The 23,114-nt window shown below is 41.0% G+C and overlaps 2 protein-coding genes and 3 long non-coding RNA genes across 6 annotated transcripts; 3 read left to right on the top strand and 2 right to left on the bottom strand.

Moving 5' to 3' along the window:
* Positions 1 to 1,108: 1,108 nt before the first annotated feature.
* Positions 1,109 to 2,890, top strand: LOC310779328. 2 transcript variants are annotated; one of them, XR_014552832.1, is made up of 3 exons: positions 1,109 to 1,244; positions 2,058 to 2,182; positions 2,357 to 2,890. It is a non-coding gene; the product is annotated as an uncharacterized lncRNA (long non-coding RNA). The 2 variants fall into 2 exon arrangements; XR_014552833.1 differs by having other exon boundaries at positions 2,058 to 2,186.
* Positions 2,891 to 5,510: 2,620 nt separating this feature from the next.
* On the bottom strand, positions 5,511 to 8,334 carry LOC310780197. Its single transcript, XR_014552912.1, has 3 exons — positions 7,990 to 8,334; positions 6,233 to 6,366; positions 5,511 to 5,652 (listed from the first exon to the last, which is right to left on the bottom strand). It is a non-coding gene; the product is annotated as an uncharacterized lncRNA (long non-coding RNA).
* A 610-nt stretch (positions 8,335 to 8,944) lies between these two features.
* Positions 8,945 to 12,870, top strand: LOC310779395 (uncharacterized protein; the record flags this gene model as incomplete). Its single annotated transcript, XM_083639931.1, has 7 exons — positions 8,945 to 9,104; positions 10,292 to 10,396; positions 10,927 to 11,061; positions 11,696 to 11,931; positions 12,138 to 12,247; positions 12,643 to 12,723; positions 12,807 to 12,870. 7 exons carry the CDS (start codon positions 8,945 to 8,947, stop codon positions 12,868 to 12,870), a joined length of 891 nt encoding a protein of 296 aa, XP_083496057.1.
* Positions 12,871 to 13,148: 278 nt separating this feature from the next.
* On the top strand, positions 13,149 to 20,027 carry LOC310779394 (uncharacterized protein; the record flags this gene model as incomplete). Its single annotated transcript, XM_083639930.1, has 8 exons — positions 13,149 to 13,240; positions 13,329 to 13,415; positions 13,782 to 13,880; positions 14,457 to 14,611; positions 14,955 to 15,083; positions 15,203 to 15,343; positions 18,821 to 18,935; positions 19,810 to 20,027. The coding sequence occupies exons 3-8, from the start codon at positions 13,865 to 13,867 to the stop codon at positions 20,025 to 20,027; spliced, it is 774 nt and encodes a 257-aa protein (XP_083496056.1). The 5' UTR covers positions 13,149 to 13,240; positions 13,329 to 13,415; positions 13,782 to 13,864.
* Positions 20,028 to 21,524: 1,497 nt separating this feature from the next.
* LOC310779284 lies at positions 21,525 to 22,555 on the bottom strand. Its single transcript, XR_014552831.1, has 3 exons — positions 22,451 to 22,555; positions 21,836 to 21,960; positions 21,525 to 21,663 (listed from the first exon to the last, which is right to left on the bottom strand). It is a non-coding gene; the product is annotated as an uncharacterized lncRNA (long non-coding RNA).
* Between the last annotated feature and the right edge of the window lie 559 nt (positions 22,556 to 23,114).

The raw sequence follows: 23,114 nt of genomic DNA, 5'->3' as shown, positions 1-23,114 counted from the left end.
GTGGCGAAGAGAAGTCACTGAGAAGTAGTGATGTGACGTTCGCGAACGATCCGAATCTATTGAACGGCTCTTTGCTATGAACGAAGGGAACCGAGTCCTACTTGAAAGTTTTAAGAAGTAAATTAGTTTCACTGTAATAAATTTCACTGCCTGCCTCTCCCCAGCACACACTCACAGGGTAGACCTCCCTCCCTCCCTCTGCTAGTCCGCTGAGCAGGGAGCATGGGGCAGGGAGGATAGGTCGGGTGCACTCGTTAACTCATTGGCTGCCATTGACGTCTAAAGACGTCAATTCAAATAGTAACGTAGGCTGCCATTGAATTGCGTTTTTTGACGGTGGGACGCCTGATGCATCTCCTGTAAAAATATGGGGGATTTTGTATGGAAGCGTATCGGCCCAACAATTATATATGAAATACCACAATGATATATGAAATACCACAATGATATAAATAAATAACTCCATGATATAAATAAAACAGGCAATGAAATAAATCAAAAACACAATGAAATAAATAAAAACCCAATTAAATAAATATATACATTTATTTATTTCATTGTGTTTTTGATTTCATTGTGACTTTTCATTGCCTCTTTTATTTATTTATTGATGACTTTTCATGACCACTTTTATCTATTTCATGATGACTTCTCAAGTACATTGGTCCAAAAATTAAATCATAAATACATAATTAAATAAATAAAAAACACAATGAAATAAATAATAAACGCAATGAAATTAAAAAACAAAATGAAATAAATAAATGTATTTATTTATTTAATTGTGTATTTATTTATTTCATTAGGGTTTTTATTTATTTAATTGTGTGTTTATTTATTTCATTAGGGTTTTTATTTATTTAATTGAGCTTTTATTTATTTCATTGCGTTTTTTATTTATTTCATTGGCGTTTTTATTTATTTCATTGTGTATTTAATTATTGGACCAATACAGCGCCATCTGTCAATCAACCCAAACGGGGCGGGACCATAGGGTCGGACCTATTCGCTGATTGGGTACTCCTCTGCTCTCGGCTGCTCTCGGCTACTTTGGTCTGTCTGCAAGACCCTGACCCACTCCACCATGTTTAAATGCCAGCAAATTACCTGTATCACAAGTTTTTAGTGGCTGATAAAAGTTTTATCGTCGATTAATGAAGTGAATGTAGACTTGAATGAGATAAGAGATGCAATGTTGGAGGGATCGTCAGCGGGAGTCAGCTGACATCAACGAACACTAACAGGTAACGTTAAGTTGCAGTGTTTAACGTTACTGAGACATCCAGCATTACCGGTAAACTAGCCTTGTTTAACCAGATTGTAAACGGCATTAACCAAGCTATAACGAGACAACACAAACAAGGATCTAGTCAGGAGAGAAGAATATAAGTGTCATAAAGCGATCTTGGTCTGCAGGACATGGGTGCTAGTAAGCTAGTAAGTGAACGTTACTAGCTAGTTACACCTGAAGGCTAGTCTCCCTAACTGGCTGATAACTGGCTAACTGGATAACTGGCTAACGTTAGGCCATGATAAGTAACGTTAATGAGCGTTGAACAAGTCCTATGATAAACTAGAGAGAAGGGGTTACAATCTGTGGTTACAGCTATTTAGCTGTCAGTGTCCAGTAGATCCCTCTCTTACACAGACAGATCGACATAGTCTACCAAAACCTAACACGTTATCTTGACAAAAACTTTATTGTAAGCCCCTGTTCCACACATTTCCCTCCATGGCTCCCTTGAAAAAGACATAGCCTATTCATCTCAACAAGACTGGTTAAATAAGGTTTATTAAAACTAATAATACATGCATTGTCATAACGTTGAAGGCAGAATATGCAGCATAGTCTTAAAAACACAATAACAAAGTAGGCTATGTTGCTCATAGAAACGATAATTCTCAATAATCACATAGCCACTAGAAGTGTGTGGCAGCTTATTTAGCTACAAAGACCCTGCCTGGCTCTGCCTGTATTTTAATTGTGTTGGTTGTCTTGATTCATGTAACTTTTCAGTTCAAAATGACTGACACATTTCTCTCCCTCTTGTTTACAGCTTAATGACACAATGATGGAGTCAGCATTTCATCAATTGTGACCACAGCCATGGAGGATGTTGCTGTCAGACCTCAATCACACAGCCAGGGAGAAGATGGACTGGACCTAGGCTGCACAGATACTGTAGGTCAGCTGTCACTTCCCTAACCTCTTAATCCTCCCATCACCTCTCATCTATGGCCACTTTGTCTACTCTAGAATAATTTCACAATAACCAGTTACCATTATATCCTGATATGATTATGTCAGTACTCTGTTTAACTGGGATTGTGGGTACATGTGTTCATTTTCCTTCAGGTGTGGACTTCACCAAGCAGAAATGGCCCAGCAGTCCCCAGTATCTGCATGACTTGTCTTCATCGCCATGGTCTCAGCCCTGCTGCATGCAACAACTGACATGGAGCAGCTCAAACAATGGCACAGTAGCAATGTGTGCAAGATATGTTTTTTTGCAGGGGGGGGGGTGACTTTCCCTCTCATCCACATACCAAGTCCCCTTTGTTACACATTGTCCCATTTTGACATTGGAACCCTTTGTAAATGAAGGAATGACATTGAAAACAATGTGCTGAAATGGGAACTGTGCATAAATGTTACTATGGCACACTCACACACTGATTAACCCAAACATAAAAAATGGCACATGGTATTTTGTCCTCCCGTCTTCTCCTCTCTGCCAACATAAAGCACACATGTACATCCAGTGCATTTCTAGGACTTCCCCTGTAGTTGTCATTCATATCTTGCACTCAAGCAGGTTAAATTAAACTGAACATTTACATCAAAATGACTGCTGAACTTATATTTAAGCAATAAAAGGATTAAGAATTATTTTGGTTTCAAGTGTTTATTACATTTTACGAAAACATGTTTTCCAGCTCCTCTACTGTTGAACTGTAAACAGTAAGTGCTTCGCTCAGGGGAACATCTCGGCTGGGCAGTCTTGCAAGCTCCTCTGGGGTCAGGTCATGGGGTAACTGGATTTCAGGGATTTGGACTCCATCATCCCTGTCCACCAGCTCTGGACCATCAATGGTTGCACCATAAAGTGCATCAACCTAACAAAATGTCAGAATTAATTATTGCATATTACCCTACAACTGAATGCATGTAGTTGCTTCCTGTTAACAAACACACTGGAGCCATGTAGCCACCATGACACACTTTAGCATCATCAGCCTGTTTACATCCAAAATAATGTAGGCAACCACTACATCTGGGGCTAGCTTTAGTTTGATCCTACTTACTGCCTGGGGATCTCCAGCAGAATCTCCATTCCGTAGCCACAGCTGGTAGGGTGACTGGTTATTTGCAGTTCTCAGACTGTGGAAGTTCCAGGCTTCTTGGAACCTGCCAAGGTGACTCTGAAGCAAAGGCAGGAACACCCAGTGTAGAGCATACAGATGGATTTCATTGTCTGGCACCAACATCCCCGATGCTTCCATCGCATGGAAGAGTGAGTGGAACAGGTCCAAGACTTGTATGTATACATCTCGCCAGAGACGCTCGATTCTACAAAAAAGAAGAAAAGAAAAATAACTTCTAAGAATGAATAAAAATAAATCAATGTTTATTTGTCACTACTCATACACGTAAAAGCAGCTAAATGCAATGTGGGGTATGTGGGGACTAAAGACACACCTTTTCAGGCTCCATCTGGGCCCTTCTTGATCTACGGTAACTTCTTTCTCTTTCTTAAAAAAATAAACTAAACTAAACTTGTACCACTGTTCCTTCAGAGGTTGTAGGTGTCATAGACTGTGTTGCATAGTTGATTGCTCTATTGCTGACAAAAATGTGTTAATGTAAGTCGCTTTGGATAAAAGCATCTGCCAAATGATGTAATGTTCTCAAAAAATACTGTACAACAACATCAGCGTAACACAATAAAGGGAGAGAGGAAAGAAATATATATAAATGTGCAAATAGGGCATAACCATTATGTGCGGAAACCTTGGGTATCAGTCAGTATATAAATGGGAGCTAGGGCTCTATCCGTTTCTCTGTCTCTCCCACTGTGATGTCATAAATCCCAGTATTCTTGTCAGGTTGGTCATTCATGTAAATTAGACTGAGATGCTACTTCTTAAATGCAAACCAATAGCTTCTTTCTGGCTGGTAATTTATGTAACTTATGTAAGAACAGTAGCCTCTTTTGTGTTGGTCTCTATTTTATTTTGTGTTGTATTATTTTTGCTTATTTGATTGTCTTGTTTGTAAATGTATGTTTAATGTTCTATGTGGACCCCAGGAAGAGTAGCTTAATGCTTTGCATAGGCTAATGGGGATCAGAATAAATCAAATCAAACCAGTGATGTCATAAATCCCACTGTGACATCATCAGTGATGTCATAAATCTGACATCATCAGTGATGCTGGTCTCATTGGCCACACAGCCGCCGCGCAGCAGCCGAGCTACGAATGCGAGCTGAAGGATGGGCGAGGCCGCGCAGCCGGTGAGCCTAGGAATCGAGTATACTATAGCAGCAATAGCAGGTTACCTTGTATTTTATACTATAGCAGCAGTAGTAACATTGATAGAACATTAAAGACAAATATGCAAAAATAAGGCATGACCATGTGCAACATCAACAAACATTAAAGAGAAAAAGTTAAAAAAATAAGGCATGTCCATGTGTAACCATACCTTTGATCATTACACATGGACATTAACATTACAAGTATAACATTACAGAAATGACTATACGAGGAATCAGCGTGACGTCACAACAACAAATCACTGCAAAACACTCGGAACCGCAGCAGTTAACTAGTATGAGTTGTGCCAAACAAACTGTTGCAGTTTTAAAAATCTACACCGCACAGCTGGGGCTAGACTAGAGTAGAGTAGGAGAGTAGAGATAGACAGGTCAGCTAATCAAGAGATATATACATAGCATAGTAGCAGGTATGTACTGTACATGAGGTTAGCAAAAGCAAAAATAGCTTCCTATGCAAAAATGTACATAAGGTGCAGTTCACTGGAACAGTAACAGTTATTCTGCAGTAAAAAGTCCACATAAGCTAACAGGACCACAAAGTCCGCAACATCAGTGGGAGCTGGGGCTCTGTGTCTCTGTCCCACTGATGACATCATCAGTGATGTCATAAATTCACAGTGATGATGTCATAAATTGTGACATCAGTTTATCAGTGATGACATCAGTGATGTCAGAGGCATTGTGACATCATCAGTGATGCACATATACACACACTCGTGCGCGCACACACACACACACACACAGACACAAGAGACAGACATGCACACACACACACACACACACACACACACACATCATCAGTGATGATGTAATCAGTCTGAGGCTCACAAGAGAGACTGAGGGAGAGGGAGGGAGAGAGAGGGAGCGGGAGAGAGACAGAGGGAGACATTGTGCGCACACCTACAGGGCAGGCAAGGCCACACAAGGGTTTAGGGGTTACCTACCGGATTAATTTGTGATTTCCGTCTATATGCCACATGAAATTTGGTGCTGCAACATTATATTGCCGGCGATATAGTGTCCGGTTGGCCAGAGCTCGAAATTCTGTGCCCTCTGGGTCCACTCTTTGGAGTGATTTGCGCACTCTTGCAACTTGACATGGTAAAGGGAAAGAGATGTAATTGAATTGTATGACAGGATATGCGATAGGCTATGAATGGATAATAATAATAACACTTGTGATTAATCTATTAATTATTTAGATTAAATAATTATCTTGAAATGGTGGAATATTTAATGGGATACAATCATAGAGACACTGCGTAACGCGTCATCATTCAGAAACCACGCCCAAGACGGGGGAAAACACAAACTCCTGTCCAATCCTGGCGTTCTCCTATGTCACGTGCATGGTTGCGTGTTGCATCAAAAGATCGTATATACGGAAGATGAACACTCCAACTTACTTCTTGACAGCTAGATCCACATTTTTCTTCTCACCAATTCTCAATGGCTTCCTTGTTTTGCTCAGGAGTACAAAAAAACTTTAACTGTCGATTTTTTACATTTGTTTTCTGCGCAGCCCACCACACAACAGCTTTTAGCTATGTTTAATTCAAGGAAAATTACGCTGGTGTGTGGAAATGAACGGCGCTCTTCCCCCGTGATGGGCGTGGCCTATTACATGCAGTGTCTCTATATGGGAGGACTGATGCTTTAACAAGTAACCTACTTTGCATGAGATGACCTCTTGTGCGAAGATACGCTCTCATCATGCGGTATCCACACTGTGGGTGCGCTCTGTGGATCTCCAGCACCAGAGTATCCAGCTGCGCATCTGTGACATTTGAATACATGGCTGACACACTAACAGAGGAGAAAACAAGGTCCATATTAAAGGGGTATTTCACGTTAAAACACTTCTGGGGTCAATTTAACAACATACTTGGGCTTTTGTGTGCACCCCTGGCAGGTTTTAAGTTGCTTGATTCAATATTTAGATATGTGATATTTATTTCATCAGACACGCCCCCCTCCTATAAACCCATTGAACTTTAAACTCCATTTTAACCATGAAGAAGGAAATCTCTTGCGCTTCAGCTCCCCAAAAGAGGGAGGTTGGTGCTTCTCAGAACAGGAGGATATCATAACAAAGGAAGAATCTGGAGCACACAGGTCACTAGTGAGAAGGTTTCTTTAATAGGCTAAGTGCACCAACATTTCGACGCAACGCGTCTTCATCCTGGCGACGCGTTGCGTCGAAATGTTGGTGCACTTAGCCTATTAAAGAAACCTTCTCACCAGTGACCCGTGTGCTCCAGATTCTTCCATGTTAACCATGTTAGATTCATTGAAAACACACATCACTGGTTCTGGTGACCAACTTAAAACTGTCTGGGGGTGCCGCTAAGTGACGACAGGCCGCAATGCCACAAGCAGAACTAGCTGAGCGAGGCGCCGTGCAGCGTGTCGGTGGACCGGCTGGAGCTAACCTCTCCCAGCCCCCACACCTAAACCTATAACCTCTCCCACCCCCCACGCTTAAACCTAACCTCTCCCACCCCCACGCCTAAACCACCCCAGACATTAACCCTAAACCTAACCTCTCCCACCCCACACATAACCCTAAACCGAACGTGGGACGCTTGACGAGTTGAGTGATAAATGTGTTGGGCTGTGGGCATTGTGGGCCGTCGGCACTGCGGGTGGTCGGCATAGCGCGCGGATCCGTCTGGGGTGGCACACAAAAGCACGAGTAGACGTTAAGATGACCCCAGACATAACAAGTGAGGTAAATCATTGTTGCAATAGGGTTTTGCTGAAATAGGCTATGTAACTTGCTGACAACAGAGGTTTCTATCAGAGGTATAAGAATGCCCAAATACCATCGCACCACGAAGTATAAATCGGGCTTCATGTACGAGACTACGAGGCCATTTACACCTGGCGTTAACATGTGGTTTCTGCCATCAGATTGCAATCAGATTGTATTTTATCACTTCAGCCTGATTCCATTTACACATGGCGTTAACATGCATTTTCTGCAATCTGATTGCAATCAGATTGCAGAAATGGTTGTCCTCTCAATCCGCATAAAGTTGCTGTATCCAGATTGAGAGGACACATTGCATTTACACTTGTGTTCAATGTGTACACACACAATGCATCCCTGACCACCTCCGGAGGTGGTTTGGCCGATCAGATTGCAATCCTTCTTCAATGCGTTTTGGGGGTGTTTACACCTGGCATGTCCAGTGATAAAACACAATATGATTGCAATCTGATGACAGAAAACGCATGTTAACGCCAGGTGTAAATGGCCTCTACACCTTGCCCCGTTGCGACTTTTCCTGTTAGCTATTAGCATAGCTAGCAGAAAGAGTCCCAACAGGGCAAGAGACTACCTAGAAACAGCTCAGGACTAGGCTACATCACTTCAACACTAGACAAGGCAAAGCACACATTACAGAGTGGTAGAAGAATTCTTACCTTAGACCATTTTGCTGCATTTTATTGAGAATGGTATTTTTGCAGACTCCATACAGGGCCGCGATTTCTCGAATTTTGAAACCATGACAAAGGTACCACTCTATAGCCTCGGCGGGTATCTCAATGGTAGGTCTTCCTACTCGCCTTGCCACTGGGAGAGCCTGTAACACCTGTGTCAATTTAATTAGAACACCTGAGGTGTCGAGACCTGTGAAGGCAGAAAGTTCTTCCACCCTCTCTGAGATGGTTTTCACCCTATCACAAACATCAGTTGCTGATGCTTGATGATTCTCTAAATCGTCTGCTAAATTATTGAGAGCTGAAACGAGTTCTGCTAACGCCATGCTGTCCCGAACGTAAAGGCGGAAGTTACGTCTTCTTCTATTGTTTTATGGCGGCAAACAGCTTTTTGTGCATTACCGCCACCTACTGGAGTTGAAAGTTACGTCGATGCTGTGTGATCTGTTTCAAAGAATTTGGATTGATAGAGTTGACACACGGTACTTTTTTTTACAACAGCGCGGCCGCCATTTTGGACCGTTACACCGTGGGCAAGCAGCACAGAACCACGACACAACCTACAGCTAATCACTTTTTGGCACAACATCAGGAAAGAGAATATGGTTAGACGTTATTTTGCTAGATATTTGTCCTGCGGGACGATTTACTGGCCTCATTACGGCAGTCACCTACGGTCCAAAATGGCGGATATTACTGGCCACTGCTGTTGCAATGGAGTAGTCTATAGTTTTTCGGTTCTTATTAATCCAAGTTCTTTGTCTGTTTCCATTCGCCGGCATGAAAGCTTGTCGTGATTGGTACGCCGTGATGCAGTAAGATTGCATCTGATTGGCCAGATATGATCGAGGCGGCAGAGGGAATTCGCAGTAACCTCATGTCACGGCAGTATTGTGGACAGAGGTAGAGAATTGAACGAGAACACACACTACACAAGATGGCTGAGAGCGGTAAATCAATGGCAGAGCTCCTCAGAGAGGCAGCACAACTTTTAGAAGCCATGCCTGCGACTCCTCAACCCGACAGACAGCCCGTCATTGCTGGTGAAGCTCAAGCTGATGCTTCTCCACGCTTATCAATGATGAATCCAACTCAAGGTAAGTGTACTAGCTAGAGCTAATGGCGGCCAGTCTGTTTTGCTAGCTAGCTAACATTAAATAGCCTAGCCTAGTCGGACACGACAAGTAGCTAGCTATAATCAGGCCTAGGCTAGCTAACATTAGTGGGCTGGATAGCTAACTAACGCTACAGTGTTGCTAACTTAGCACATTTGTCGATTTCCAAAATGCGCCTAGCGCCAAATCTGGGTCCATTTTCTGACCAGGGTGTATGTAAATGTGTTGAATTGAACGGATTTTGCCTTTAGGCGCCAATAGCGCCTTAGCTTGGAAAAGAGTTGGCAACACTGGCGACCTAGCCCCATAACATGACGCTGCTACTGTACTCTGATAATATTCTCGTACAGCAGTCATTGTCACACAGCGTTCGAATCCTCAATAGGTGGAAAATGCTGTTAAAAAAGCTCTCCTACCCCTACCCGACCTCCGATTGAAGATCTGAAGATATGATAGTCCGCCTAGTGAAGCTAGTAATTTAGCCGGCGCTGTTAAAATGATACTGCTTGCGTGAAACAACCGTTTAGAAGCAGTCTTTGCACAGCCTGTGCCGTATTGAGGACAGGAGAAGCTTCCTAGTGCCCACAGGAACCGTGGGAATTTGAGTATTTCATGACATGTTTTGCTTCCCAGGTGAGCTGGATTTGCGTTGATCACTGACAGCCGTCTCCATGTGACTGCATGTGTTGTTTGCTCGCTGCGTGCAAGCGGTGCACCATGATGGTGAGATCAAACACACCCTGCGGTAAATTCAGCGCAGGCTGTACAAAGACTGCTTCTAAACGGTTGTTTCACGCAAGCAGTATCATTTTAACAGCGCCGGATAAATTACTGGCTTCACTAGGCGGACTATCATATCTTCGGATCTGCAATCGGAGGTCGGATACAGGTAGGAGAGCTTTTTTTACAGCGTTTTCCACCTATTGAGGATTTGAACGCTGTGTGACTATGACTGCTGTACGAGAATATTATCGGAGTACAGTAGCAGAGTACAATAGCAGCGTCACGTTATGGGGCTACTGGCGACCTAGCTACATAATGTAAACGGACTGGCTTGCAAGCAGGCGCACGTCACTTAAATCCAGCCAAAGGTGACAGCATAGCCAATGAAAACAATCAAATGTGTAATTTCTAATGCTTTACTTATTTTGCTTTTTTTTATGCTGAAGCAGAGGTGGCGAGACTGTTTGCCCCATACAGGCGTGGGCGTGGAGCAACGCCACGGCGTCCAACTCCAGTTACTCAACGGTCTGCAACAACACGTCTGACCCAAGGTTATTAGAGTTTTTATTTTTTATTTCATTTTGACTTTTTGTCTTGAATTTAAGTTTTGTAAAGGGCTTTTCCCCTGTATGAGTCCTCATGTGTATTTTTAAATGACTCATTTGACTCCAGCCTTTGCCACGTACTGTACAAGTAAAGGGCTTTTCCCCTGTATGAGTTCTCATGTGTTTTTAGATGAGCCAATTTAGTACAGCCTTTGCCACAAACTGTACAAGATCTGCTATTTTCACTATTTTTGGTCAAGGTTTTTGACAACAGGGCTTAAAACTGACAGCTAAAAATATTGGAAGATACGATTTCATATCGACCCAAAATATTAAGCTTATGTATGAAATCTTGACAAAGACTAAAACGAACAACATTTTCTATGATATTAGTTTGTTTTAGTTAGTTTTGTACAGCGTCATTTTTGTTTTTATTTCAGTTAACTAAAATGTTTTTTCAATTCTACTTTTCGTTATTTCTTTAGATTTAGTTAACTGTATTAATAAACCTGGTCTGTCCTCCCTCCAACCACCAGCTGTGAAGAGACCAGCCAGATATACCCATCCCTTCCTGTGCCTGAGTGATCACTTGTGTGACACTGTCCCACCAAAATTTGAGAAGTTAGACCTGACAGCTGCTGGACTTGGTGAGAAGAGGATATGTTTTGAAGGTAAGATTGTACTTGGTATACTAGACTAAAACAATGGTTCTCAACCCTCCAACCCCCCCCTCCCCCTTTTTTTTTGTGGCTCTGGGCCACTAGCATATTTCAAACAATACTCAAGGACCACCCCACCACACAACAATATAGTATATAAGAAGGCATACCACAGTCACTTCTATTTTATTAGAAATGTTATATTAATATTTAGTTATGCTTGGTTGTGTGCTGGTGTCACACACCAACAATAGCAGATCTACAAGCTCACAATGCGGTGCGCATGGATATCAGCTATTTTTTGGCGCGACACAGCGCACAACTAAGTATATCAAGCCCTTAACACAAATTATTTAATTTCAAGCTTTTTCCCACACTACGACTGTTGGTTAAACAGTTTTCTTAAATTTAATGAACTTGTGAAATATCGCTTAATTATTTTTTATACATTTAACACAGGTCAAAAATAAAATAAACTTGTAAAACATTTTCTCATGGACCACCTGTAATTATGCCACAGACCATTGGTTTAGAAACAGTGCTCTAAAAGGTGTTTCTTGTTTGTCCGTTAAAACAAACATTGAATTGTTAAGTTTAACATATTGTGAGTTTGGTCTGTGTTTTTGTTTGTTGGTTTGTTTTTAAGGAGCTGCTAATGATCCGGAGTACTTCAGGATGGAAGTAGAAGCTGCCTTTCCGCCACTGAGAGACAAAGGGGGGTTTGAATTGCTTCGAATTGGCGGCACTACACGCAGTCGAGATCTGTGTTTAATCCCGTGCCCAGAAGAGGGATACACAGTGCAACATCTGCGAAATCCACAGACGGGTATTGGACAGGCAACGATATACATACGTCCATTGCAGAGGAGTATTGAATTGGAAGTAAGTGTCAATGAGGGCGTCTGCTAAATGCTTTAATTGTAATTAATAATATAGGGTTTTATTGATATGTTACCAAATATTTGACATTTCTTTGTAATTGAGCTTGATAAATACTTAATCAATGCCATCATGTGCTGTATATCTATAGTATCTGTTGTGCCAATTAAAAGTCTTTATTATGTGAAATGTTTCCCCCCGTAATGTAGACCCCTGCCCATACCTCTTCCCAACAAGCTGGGCCTCTCACGCGATGCCTGGGGTGTGACCAGAATTTCCCTTTTAATCAGATGAAGAGTCACCTGACAAAATGCACAAGGTAGATATTGCCCTTTTCTCTGCTATTTCTAAATTGATTTTTTTTTTGTTACACACTGTCCCAGAATACACTTTTTGTGGCATGGCTCCAGCAGTCTATTAGATGGTCAGCTTGTGTGTCCGCAGCTAAGCTTGCAAACTGCTGGACTGACCAAATTTCTCGTGCACACTGCCAGTACTCCCACGTTTTATACTTTAAATATTTAACTTTGTAATGGAAGTCAATGGGGCTCTAACCTTGCCCAAATTTGGTGTAACTGTGATAACTGACAAAACAGGCTGGCCACATTAAGTTAGAGATCCACTTTTGAGCCATGCCATTCCAAAGTTGGTCCAGAGATGTTTCACGTTAGTTTGGGACATACATTAAATAAATCTGTTGACACACATTTACAGGTCGCCCAGTGTTGCAGCAGACTCTGCCAACGACCACAGTTCATCAGACGAACTAGATGTCATTTTCGTCGTACCCTCAGTGTTCTCAGCCTCAGCTTCTCCAGCCAGGCCAGAAGAACCCTCCAGTGACGTTTCAACTTTGTCAGCCTCAATTACATCTTCAGCCTCAACTTCAACCTCAACTACATCATCAGCCAGGGCAGAGGAACCCTCCAGTATCGCCAATGACCTTAATGTGGTACCCTCAATGTCATCAGCCTCAGTTTCTTCAGCTTCCTCTCCAACCACAGGTATATAGTATAAGTTCGGAAAGACTATTGTTTACAATGTTGAGTTTTAGAAAAATTGTAACGTTTTGTCTTAATTTGCTGTCATCAATCATCATGCATCTTTACTTTAGGGTGGAAGGTTGAACCCGATGTCCCTAAAGCTGCGTGGCTCTATAAGACAGAGTTATGTTCACGCTATGAAAACGAAAAGGGACTACATCTAAGAATGGACTTGAGGGACGATGTTGAGCAGCAAGATCAAGCACTTTTGTCCTTCTACAAGGTTCCTAAGAACAATTGGGCACGCCCTCTGACTTGTAGACTGGAAGGTACAGTATGACTCAAGTGTAAATGTTTCGAGAAATTCTGACTTTTTCTATTAAAGAAAGTTGCCTGAGAGTTTTCTTTTCCCTATAGGAGATCGTGCATTTGGCGAAGGAGTGACCAGGTTCTTCTTCTCGAAGATAATTTCCCTGTTACAGGATGGCATTCACCTGAATCTTGGTGTGTTGACAATGAATAACTGTTTATTTATGAAAATCTGTGTCCCACACATCACTCATATCTAGCATAGGGGCATTAGGGCTGTCAGGATAATTTTATTTTAGCTGACGATTTTCACACAAATAGTTGTGATAATGATTTAATTGTGTTTTTATCTACTTTAAAAAATAGCGGAAATAGCAGATCTGCTAGCTCACAATTGCTAGCCTTGCATTGTGACACGTTGGCTTGTAGATCTGCAATTTTCGTTGGCGATTTGGGGGGGAAAAGCGGACCAAGTAGAGCGCAGACCCCCGTCAACTACTGTAGTATTACTTTACTGTGTATAGAGGGTTTAAGTGGTTAATGCTATTGTATTCTGTGCAGGCAACATTGCTGTTACGAGGCTTTTTGATGGCGAGCCAGATCATTTGGTACCATCTATCTCTGAGACCCTGATTGAGTGTGACATGTTCTTTGTGGCCGGTAGGTTGATGTATTATTGAAAGGTCTATGCTCAAGTTTCAATGGCTACTTTCAACTAAAAGTTAAGATCAGTGTTTTTTTTTGTTATTGTCAACATAGCCTGTGAAGACCAAAAGCTACAATTTATTTCTCCTACTTTACTTAACAAATATAGTCCAACTAGCAAACACCATAATCCAAAAGTCCTATAACTAAAACTCTACAACTGAAAAAAGAAAGGTTAAAACAAGAACAGCTGTACTTTTGCTTTTGTCAGCATAATTCATCATTTCAATAAACAGGCATTGTACCATTTGCTGGACTCCAGTGAGTGTTCAGGGACTAGGATGTTCCGTTACTATTGATGAATCGATAGACTAAAGTTTTGGATACCTCCAGCGGGGGACAAACCGGTGACCTCATTTTCAGACGGGCTCTCTACCCACTAAGCTACGGTAGAAGAAATGCATTGTGTTTTTTGTTGTTGTTGTAGGCTATTGTTTATAATAAAAGAGAACACTGGTCTTATTCTTTAATGGCAAGCAACTTTTGTTACCTTTTTGAATGATTAAAATGGTACATTTTGTTTTCATTTAGCGAGGATGATGGGCCATTCATTCCTGCATGGTGGACCCTGTGTGTCTGGCCTCAGTCCTGCAATTATTCATGTTCTCTTTGGGGGATCAGAAGAGACTGCAACGATACAAATTGAGGACTGCCCTGACCTGGACATCCGCAGCACCATCCAATTGGTATGGCGATTGATGTTTGTGTTCTGCCATTTTGAAAAATGTGTCTTAAAAGTGCAATATAGTTTTTTAGGAGTAAAATTTAAACCTTAGAAAAGTATTCTATGGTGCAGACAATGGTACACACAGCCCAACAAGCCACCACCTGCTGCCACTGACAACACTCCGCTCTCGTTTCCTCTTCCACATCACTTGACATTTTGTGGCTCTAGTGTGAAGCGGCAATTTGAGCAACATTTTACCTACAACTAAAAAAGGTGTTTAAAAATTCTTGCTGGCGACGACAATGAACTAAATGTTATTTTTGTGAATGTTAAATTTTGTTTTACTTTCTATTGTCTGACAGCTGGAGGGCGATGCAGAGTTGACTGAGGAGGAGACCATGCGTGTCAGCCAACTAATACAGGCCGCGGATCTGCCTCCTCTCACCCAACGCACTAGAAGATGGACATATGACCGTCTTCTCCTCTATGCTGTGAGTGCTGATTCACACTAACTCATTTGAAGTGTGAATAAAAGATGCATAATCGTTTTTATTGTATTATGTCATGATTTCATCTCTTTTTGGTTGGTTTACATTTATTTGTGATGTAGGTTATTAGGCGAACTAGCCGTCAAGTAAGACAGCTGAGGAAGGGTTTGAAGGAGACCATGCTGTGGCCACTTCTTACCGAAAGAAGAGAATGTGTTCCGTTGTTCTTCCCAAGGGACTCTGAAGCTGCACCCAGTTCTCAGGTAACAATGGCATTCACACTTAAAAGAGGCACTTATTTTTTAGGTTGTAGCAGACTTTGCTGGAGTAAAGATGCTGGTATCATATTGACTACAGAGCTTGAGGGGAGTTAAAGACCCACTCCGCCCAAAAAATATATGTATTTTGTTTGGATAATGTGTTTTTTAAGCTTACTCATGAAAACCCTTGTGGTTTTTTGCACTATACTGTGGATATCTCTAAAGCAGGGATACTCAACTTGCTTTGCCCAGGGGCCACTTTTGCAAAATGACAGGAGACCAGGGGCCGGTCTATAAACAAACATGAATCATATACATTTTTCTGTACATGTAGCTCATTGTAGGGTTTTGGGGTGCCAGCTGGAATTTAGCCTGACAATTTTAAATGTTTAAGATTTTTACACTCTGCCATGAACCCACATGGCATAAATCTGAATCACCAAGCAGAATGCAAAAACAATATCCAGTGTATTGGAGGTACAAAGTTAGAAATTCCATTTCTTCACCTCTTCAATTCAGTTCAGTTACAGTATCAAATCTGTTCAGAGTAAACCCTCTTCCCAAACAAATCAATAAAGGATCTCTCAAAAAGAAAATTAATCAAACAGGTCGACTTTGTGCACACAGGGTAATTACCGTAAATTCCGGACTATAAGCCGCGGCTTTTTTCCCGTTTTTTGGCCTTTTTTGCCCCCTGCGGCTTATATAACGGTGCGTCTTATCTATGGATTTTTTCAAAAAAAAAAAAAAAATCTCTCTTTTTTAGCACTCTTTCTAACTATAAATCCACTTCTGTTTTAATTTCCTCTCTTGCCCTCTTTTCACCACACCGCGGACACTGTGTGCCCAGCGGCGGAACAAGAGCTCAAAGTGAAACTGCCGAATATCTTTTGAGTTGGACTGGTCAATAGTACTGTGAGTAACTAAAATAAAAAAATAAAAAACGGAATTCTCTCTTCTTTAGCACTCTTTCTAACTATAAATCCACTTCTGTTTTAATTTCCTCTCTTGCCCTCTTTTCACCACACCGCGGACACTGTGTGCACTGTAAAAAAAACAAAAAATACCACAATGTGTGATTTTGTCTGGGGATTAGTGACCTGACTTTTGTTTTGTTGAAATGTTAATAAATGGGAGCTTCCCCAAACAGCCATCTTCCCGACAATCCCCTCTGTGCACGAAGCCTTACATATGGTAATTAAACATCAAAACACCCGCGGCTTATAGAAGAAAAAAATAGTCACCTTTGAAGGTGCGGCTTATAGACCGGTGCGTCTTATAGTCCGGAATTTACGGTAGTTGGGTTACGTTAAGTTAGTTACAGTAAGTACCGGTACATAAGTGCCTGGGTGGCAAGCAGACTGCGATATTTGTCAATTTAGCTGGAGTTAGAAAATGGTCAGGGGGCCACCCTGCACCCTATCGGGGGCTGCATCTGGCCCCTGGGCCTCAAGTTGAGTATCACTGCTCTAAAGTTTACCATTGATATAGAGATTTACAGCCAAAATCTAGTTTTCACACCAGCACTCACAGAAAACTGGTTTGATGCAGGGCACTTGATGTCATGCACCCAATGCTAAATGAGGGCAAAGATGGAGCCAAGTTTGAGGTACTATGAAATTTTGGGCGAGAAAAATACTTTACATGAACATTTATTGAATAGAGATGATTTTTCGGAGGATTTAAACCACACCATGGGACATGTGGAATGGGTCTTTAAGATACTGGTATCATAAACTGGAGACCTTGAGGAATCATGCTAGCTTGCAGAGAGGAGAAACGGTTAGAGGGGAAACGGTTGACACAACATGCTAAGCTGCATCTCAAAATAATCTTCAGGTTTTCAGATCATGTGTAATATTTTTGTGACATCTACTGTTGACCTTGTATCTCCCCCTCATGATCCCCCATCAACCACCAAAAATACACCAACATGGGTCTATGATCATAGAGCAGGGGTTCCCAAACTTTTCCATTCCAAGGCCCCCCAAATAGTATTAGCCTTTGGCTGTGGCCCCCCTATTGCAAGAAGAAGGAAACCCATTGACAATACTATTAAATGTAAAATATCACATCCATATAACCTCAGAATATATTTCCTTACTTTTATTAATGTAATAACGCAATAATTACATTTGTATCAAATCTTTTCTTATTTCTTCATACAGTATTTTTTCATATTCATTGTTTCTGTTTTCCGTTATAAACATTGTTCCAGACTATTACCCACACCAGGGGGAAATGACAATGATTGTGATGACGACTGACAGGCAATTAGACAGATGGGCATGGCAAATGTGATTTTTATGTGGAAGCAGGTGATTTGAATATATTTCTTAATACTACACTAAATTTAATTATACATTTTAATTAACTCATTGAGTGCCAAGGACGTCGATCGACGTCAAAGTAAATAGTGACGTAGAGTGCCAAGGACGTCGATCGACGTCAAATGCATTTTTTGACGGTGGGACGTGGATCAAAGCTTCAGGCATCTCCTGTACAAATATGGGAGCTATTGAAGGTGTATAATCTATTTTACGGACTCATTAGGTGGCGACAGTGCTCTCCAGATTAGAGACAGGTCCGGAAAACAGCAGGAAAAAGCCGTGATCAAAGAGAAACCGATGCATGCTGCAGCCAGAGCCATATAGATTGCTCTGTCGGGAGCTGACGTTGGCTGCGGACAGCAGTCAATCTGCGCTCACAACTGAGCCCCTTTGTCTCTGTCTGTCTGTCTGTATAGTTTCTCCACACGATTAGCAGCCAGAAAAGCAGCACCCGACGCCAAACCATTCTCAGCAGTCCGGTTTGGCTCTTCCGTGAATCGACAGAACACCGGCGCACAAAAAACGGAGCACTCCGAAAATAGAGTGGGTGCGTGTTAGGCTGTGTGAAGTGTGGGGAGGAGTTTGCAGCTGAGGGGGGGGAGAGGGGGGTGGGGCACGCAGGGCATCACACAACTACACCACGTCACTACATCAGAAAATATTATCTTCAGTCAGTGAATGTGCTTGAAATGCTTCATTTCACAAAAGGCGGAATATCTCAGCTAATAATTTGAAATGCCTGTATTTGCTCAAAACAACCTATCTTCTCCGGCTCATAACTAAAGAACGGAAAATTGTATCAATAAACTTTTTTTTGCTGATGATACAATAGAGCCAGCTCGTTCTTTGTGCGTGTTCGGTGTTTACATATTAATATCACACAATATTCTGTGGGCCTCGAGAAATCACTGAAAACGCTCTGAAAACTCTGGCACTGGGAGCGTCCGTTCTCCAAAAGTGGCTGGCACTCAATGAGTTAAGAAAATATTCTTTATTTATTATTTTATGGTATTAACAAATATAACAATAATTTCCTTCCCCATAAATATGTTTTTTAAGCATTTCCATTAATTTGCTGAGGTCCCCCTAGTGCCTCCTGGAGGCCCCCACTTTGGGAACCACTGTCATAGAGGTTTTAAATCTTTTGCAGGCAATCATCGAAAGGATTGTGTGGCCCATCCTGGATGGTGACAACGACGATGATGAGTGTACTCTCGAAGATAAGTGCAGAGTGGCAGCATACCTTCGGCTTTTCATTGAAAATGGTAATCAGTGCAACATTTACTGGAAGCTGTGAATCTGAATGTTACATTATAGTGAAAATGGGTGAAGGCATTTGTAAAGTGGTTAACAAAGTTGTCATCTTCAGGCATTCCTACATTTTTAAAGGGATAGTTGGGATTTTATGACTATTACTCATGGATAATGCTTAAACGCAATGACACTGGTAGGGGTTTGGGTTGTGTAGTTACCTTGTCATGGTGTAACTAGTCTAATTGGCGAGATATCTTGGTCCATTGATTAGATATTGTAAAAAATAGTATCCTCATTGACTTACATTGTACTGTGAAACAGCTGTCAAAGTCACTCTTTTAGCACATAAATGAACGCAAACAAAGCTGACTGCCAATATATAAGATCACAAAACCCAGTATGGCATTTGTTTTGAAAAAAAATGTCAGCTTCCTGCTGATTTTACTATTTGAAGATCTGGATCCACGGATCCAGTCTGGATCTTCTTCCTAATAGAAATAGCTAAATCAACATGAAGTTGTATTTTTTTTTAATACAAACAAATTCTGTACCAGGTTTTGTGATGTTACATATTGGCAGAATCAGCTTTCTTCGTTTGTGCTAAAAAAGTGACTGAGCTTGTGGAAGCTAAAAACCGAATCTAAGAAAAACCCTCAAGCTATGTAAGTCAAGTATTTTTGGGAATATCAATGGAGCAAGATATCTCACCAACTGGACTGTTACATCATGACATCAGTGCCACAGTAAATAATTATTACACAGGAATCTTGTAATTGACACATGGCAACACACTCACACCACTACCCCCACCCAATACAGAGATGGGTACATGGATCAAAATGTATTGTATTCATTCTTCATATTCCCTTTTTTTCTTCATTATAGCATCCTCGAAACAACTGAAAACACTCCTGAAGTTCTGGACAGGATGGGAACTTGTGCCCAGAGAACTGACTGTGGAAGTGGTACACTCTGCTCTCCCGAGGTCCTCCACCTGCTTCGAAACACTCCGTCTTCCAGCACACTACCAAGACTATGACTTATTTGTGACTGACATTCAGGCCTGCATTGACACTAGTGACAGTGGATTTGGTATTTCCTAGGTCAGTGGTTCCCAAACTTGGGTATGCGTCCCCCTAGGGGTACGTGGAGGTACTGCAGGGGGTACTTAAGAGAAAGGGGACATTTGAAAATATAAGAATAAATCCTGAAAATAAACGAAACATTAAAATAAATCTGCTCAGGAGGAACTAATTGCAACTATTTTAATCAATTTCTTAATTTGTAATGTTATATTCTTAAAAAGGTGGGTTATTCATTGCATCATATGCTATCGTTTTTTTTCTAAGAAAAATGTTGGAGTCGGCTAAAGGGGGTACTTGGATTCGGAAATCAGGGAAAGGGGTTATTGAAGCCAACAAAGTTTGAGAACCACTGCACTAGGCTTATTTTGTAGTTTGTTTTCCAGGCTTTTTGAAACTTGAGCATAGACCTTTAACTAGTCCATCATCAACCTACCGGCCACAAAGAACATGTCACACTCAACCTGTATCTGAGAGGTAGATGGTTCCAAATGATCTGGCTCTCCATCGAAAAGTTTAACATCTTTGTTGCCTGCACATAATACAATAGCATTAACCAACTAAAACAAGGTCAGGTGAACATCTATTAATGAGGTGGCGAGACCTGTTAAGGCAGAAAGTTCTTCCACCCTCTGAAGGCATTTTTACACTATCACAAACATCAGTTGCTGATGCTTGATTATTCTCAACATCGTCTCCTAAGTATTGAGAGCTGAAACAAGTGTTCATGACCTTGTTTGACCTAGGCTAGGGCTTCATGCCCCAGAAGTACTTATTATATTTACTTTAACAGGTTGAGTGTGACATGTTGTTTGTGGCCGGTAGGTTGAAGGTCTATGCTCAAGCTTCAAATGGCCTGGAAAACAAACTACAAAATCATGCCCCAGAACAGTATTTTTATACTAGTACTTTTATTTATTTTTACTTTAAGCACTTTACAAACAAAAACATTACATTTGAAAATGTCTTGTTGTTTTGTTGTTTGTTGGTTCTGACTTGAAGCACCTGTTAAAACTTTATATTGTTAAAAAAATATATTGTCAAAACTTATTAAATGAGTTTTAAAACTGTTATTAAATGAGTTTACATTTTTTTAACCTAGGTGGTAGGTAACTTCCAAACTCAACTGTACCAGTACAACATCACAAGCTCGAGTGTGTTCAGCAGTCATTTTGATGTAAATGTTCAGTTTAATTTAACCTGCTTGAGTGCCAGATATGAATGACAACTACAGGGGAAGTCCTAGAAATGCACTGGATGTACATGTGCTTTATGTTGGCAGAGAGGAGAAGACGGGAGGACAAAATACCATGTGCCATTTTTTATGTTTGGGTTAATCAGTGTGTGAGTGTGCCATAGTAACATTTATGCACAGTTCCCATTTCAGCACATTGTTTTCAATGTCATTCCTTCATTTACAAAGGGTTCCAATGTCAAAATGGGACAATGTGTAACAAAGGGGACTTTGTATGTGGATGAGAGGGAAAGTCACCCCCCCCCCTGCAAAAAACATCTCTTGCACACATTGCTACTGTGCCATTGTTTGAGCTGCTCCATGTCAGTTGTTGCATGCAGCAGGGCTGAGACCATGGCGATGAAGACAAGTCATGCAGATACTGGGGACTGCTGGGCCATTTCTGCTTGGTGAAGTCCACACCTGAAGGAAAATGAACACATGTACACACAATCCCAGTTAAACACAGTACTGACATAATCATATCAGGATATAATGGTAACTGGTTATTGTGAAATTATTCTAGAGTAGACAAAGGCCATAGATGAGAGGTGATGGGAGGATTAAGAGGTTAGGGAAGTGACAGCTGACCTACAGTATCTGTGCAGCCTAGGTCCAGTCCATCTTCTCCCTGGCTGTGTGATTGAGGTCTGACAGCAACATCCTCCATGGCTGTGGTCACAATTGATGAAATGCTGACTCCATCATTGTGTCATTAAGCTGTAAACAAGAGGGAGAGAAATGTGTCAGTCATTTTGAACTGAAAAGTTACATGAATCAAGACAACCAACACAATTGAAAATACAGGCAGAGCCAGGCAGGGTCTTTGTAGCTAAATAAGCTGCCACACACTTCTAGTGGCTATGTGATTATTGAGAATTATCGTTTCTATGAGCAACATAGCCTACTTTGTTATTGTGTTTTTAAGACTATGCTGCATATTCTGCCTTCAACGTTATGACAATACAATAACTGTAGCTAGTAATAATGTTCACTTAAAACTGTGATGCCGGTACTAGCACCCATGTCCTGCAGACCAAGATCGCTTTATGACACTTGTATTATGTTCTCTCTTGACAAGATCCTTGTAGATTTGTGTTGTGTTGTCTCATCATAGCTTGGTCAATGCCGTTTACAATCTTTACAAGGCTAACCTTAAGTAGCTGGCTATACTGTCTCAGTAACGTTAAAAACAGCAACTTAACATTACCTGTTGATGTCAGCTGACTCCCGCTGACGATCCTTCCAACATTGCATCCCTAAACTCATTCAAGTCTACTTTTACTTAATTAATAATCGATAAGACTTTATCACCCACTAAAAACTCTTGTGACGATTCACTGGCATTTAAACATGGCGGAGTGGGCCTTGGGCAGACAGATCAGGAGACAGACCAAAGTAACAGAGTCCAAGAGGAGAGGATTACCCAATCAGCGAATAGGTCCCGCCTTATGGTCCCGCCCCGTTCGTGTTGATTGACAGATGGCGATGTATTGGTCCAAAAATTAAATACGCAATTAAATAAATAAAAAACGCCATGAAATAAATAAAAAACACAATGAAATAAATAAAAACGGCAATTAAATAAATAAATCTATTTATTTATTTAATTGCCGTTTTTATTTATTTCATTGTGTTTTTCATTTATTTCATGGCGTTTTTATTTATTTCATTGGCGTTTTTATTTATTTAATTATTTATTTATGATTTAATTTTTGGACCAATGTACTTGAAAAGTCATCATGAAATAGATAAAAGTGGTCATGAAAAGTCATCAAGAAATCAATAAAAGAGGCAATGAAAAGTCGCAATGAAATAAATAAAAATGCAATGAAATACAAAACCCAATTAAATAAATAAATGCATTTATTTAT

Source organism: Poromitra crassiceps, assembly GCF_964638095.1.
Source record: "Poromitra crassiceps genome assembly, chromosome: 7".
Lineage (NCBI taxonomy): Eukaryota > Metazoa > Chordata > Actinopteri > Beryciformes > Melamphaidae > Poromitra > Poromitra crassiceps.
Note: the sequence above shows the minus strand (reverse complement) of the source record. Positions and strands in the feature narration are given on the sequence as shown.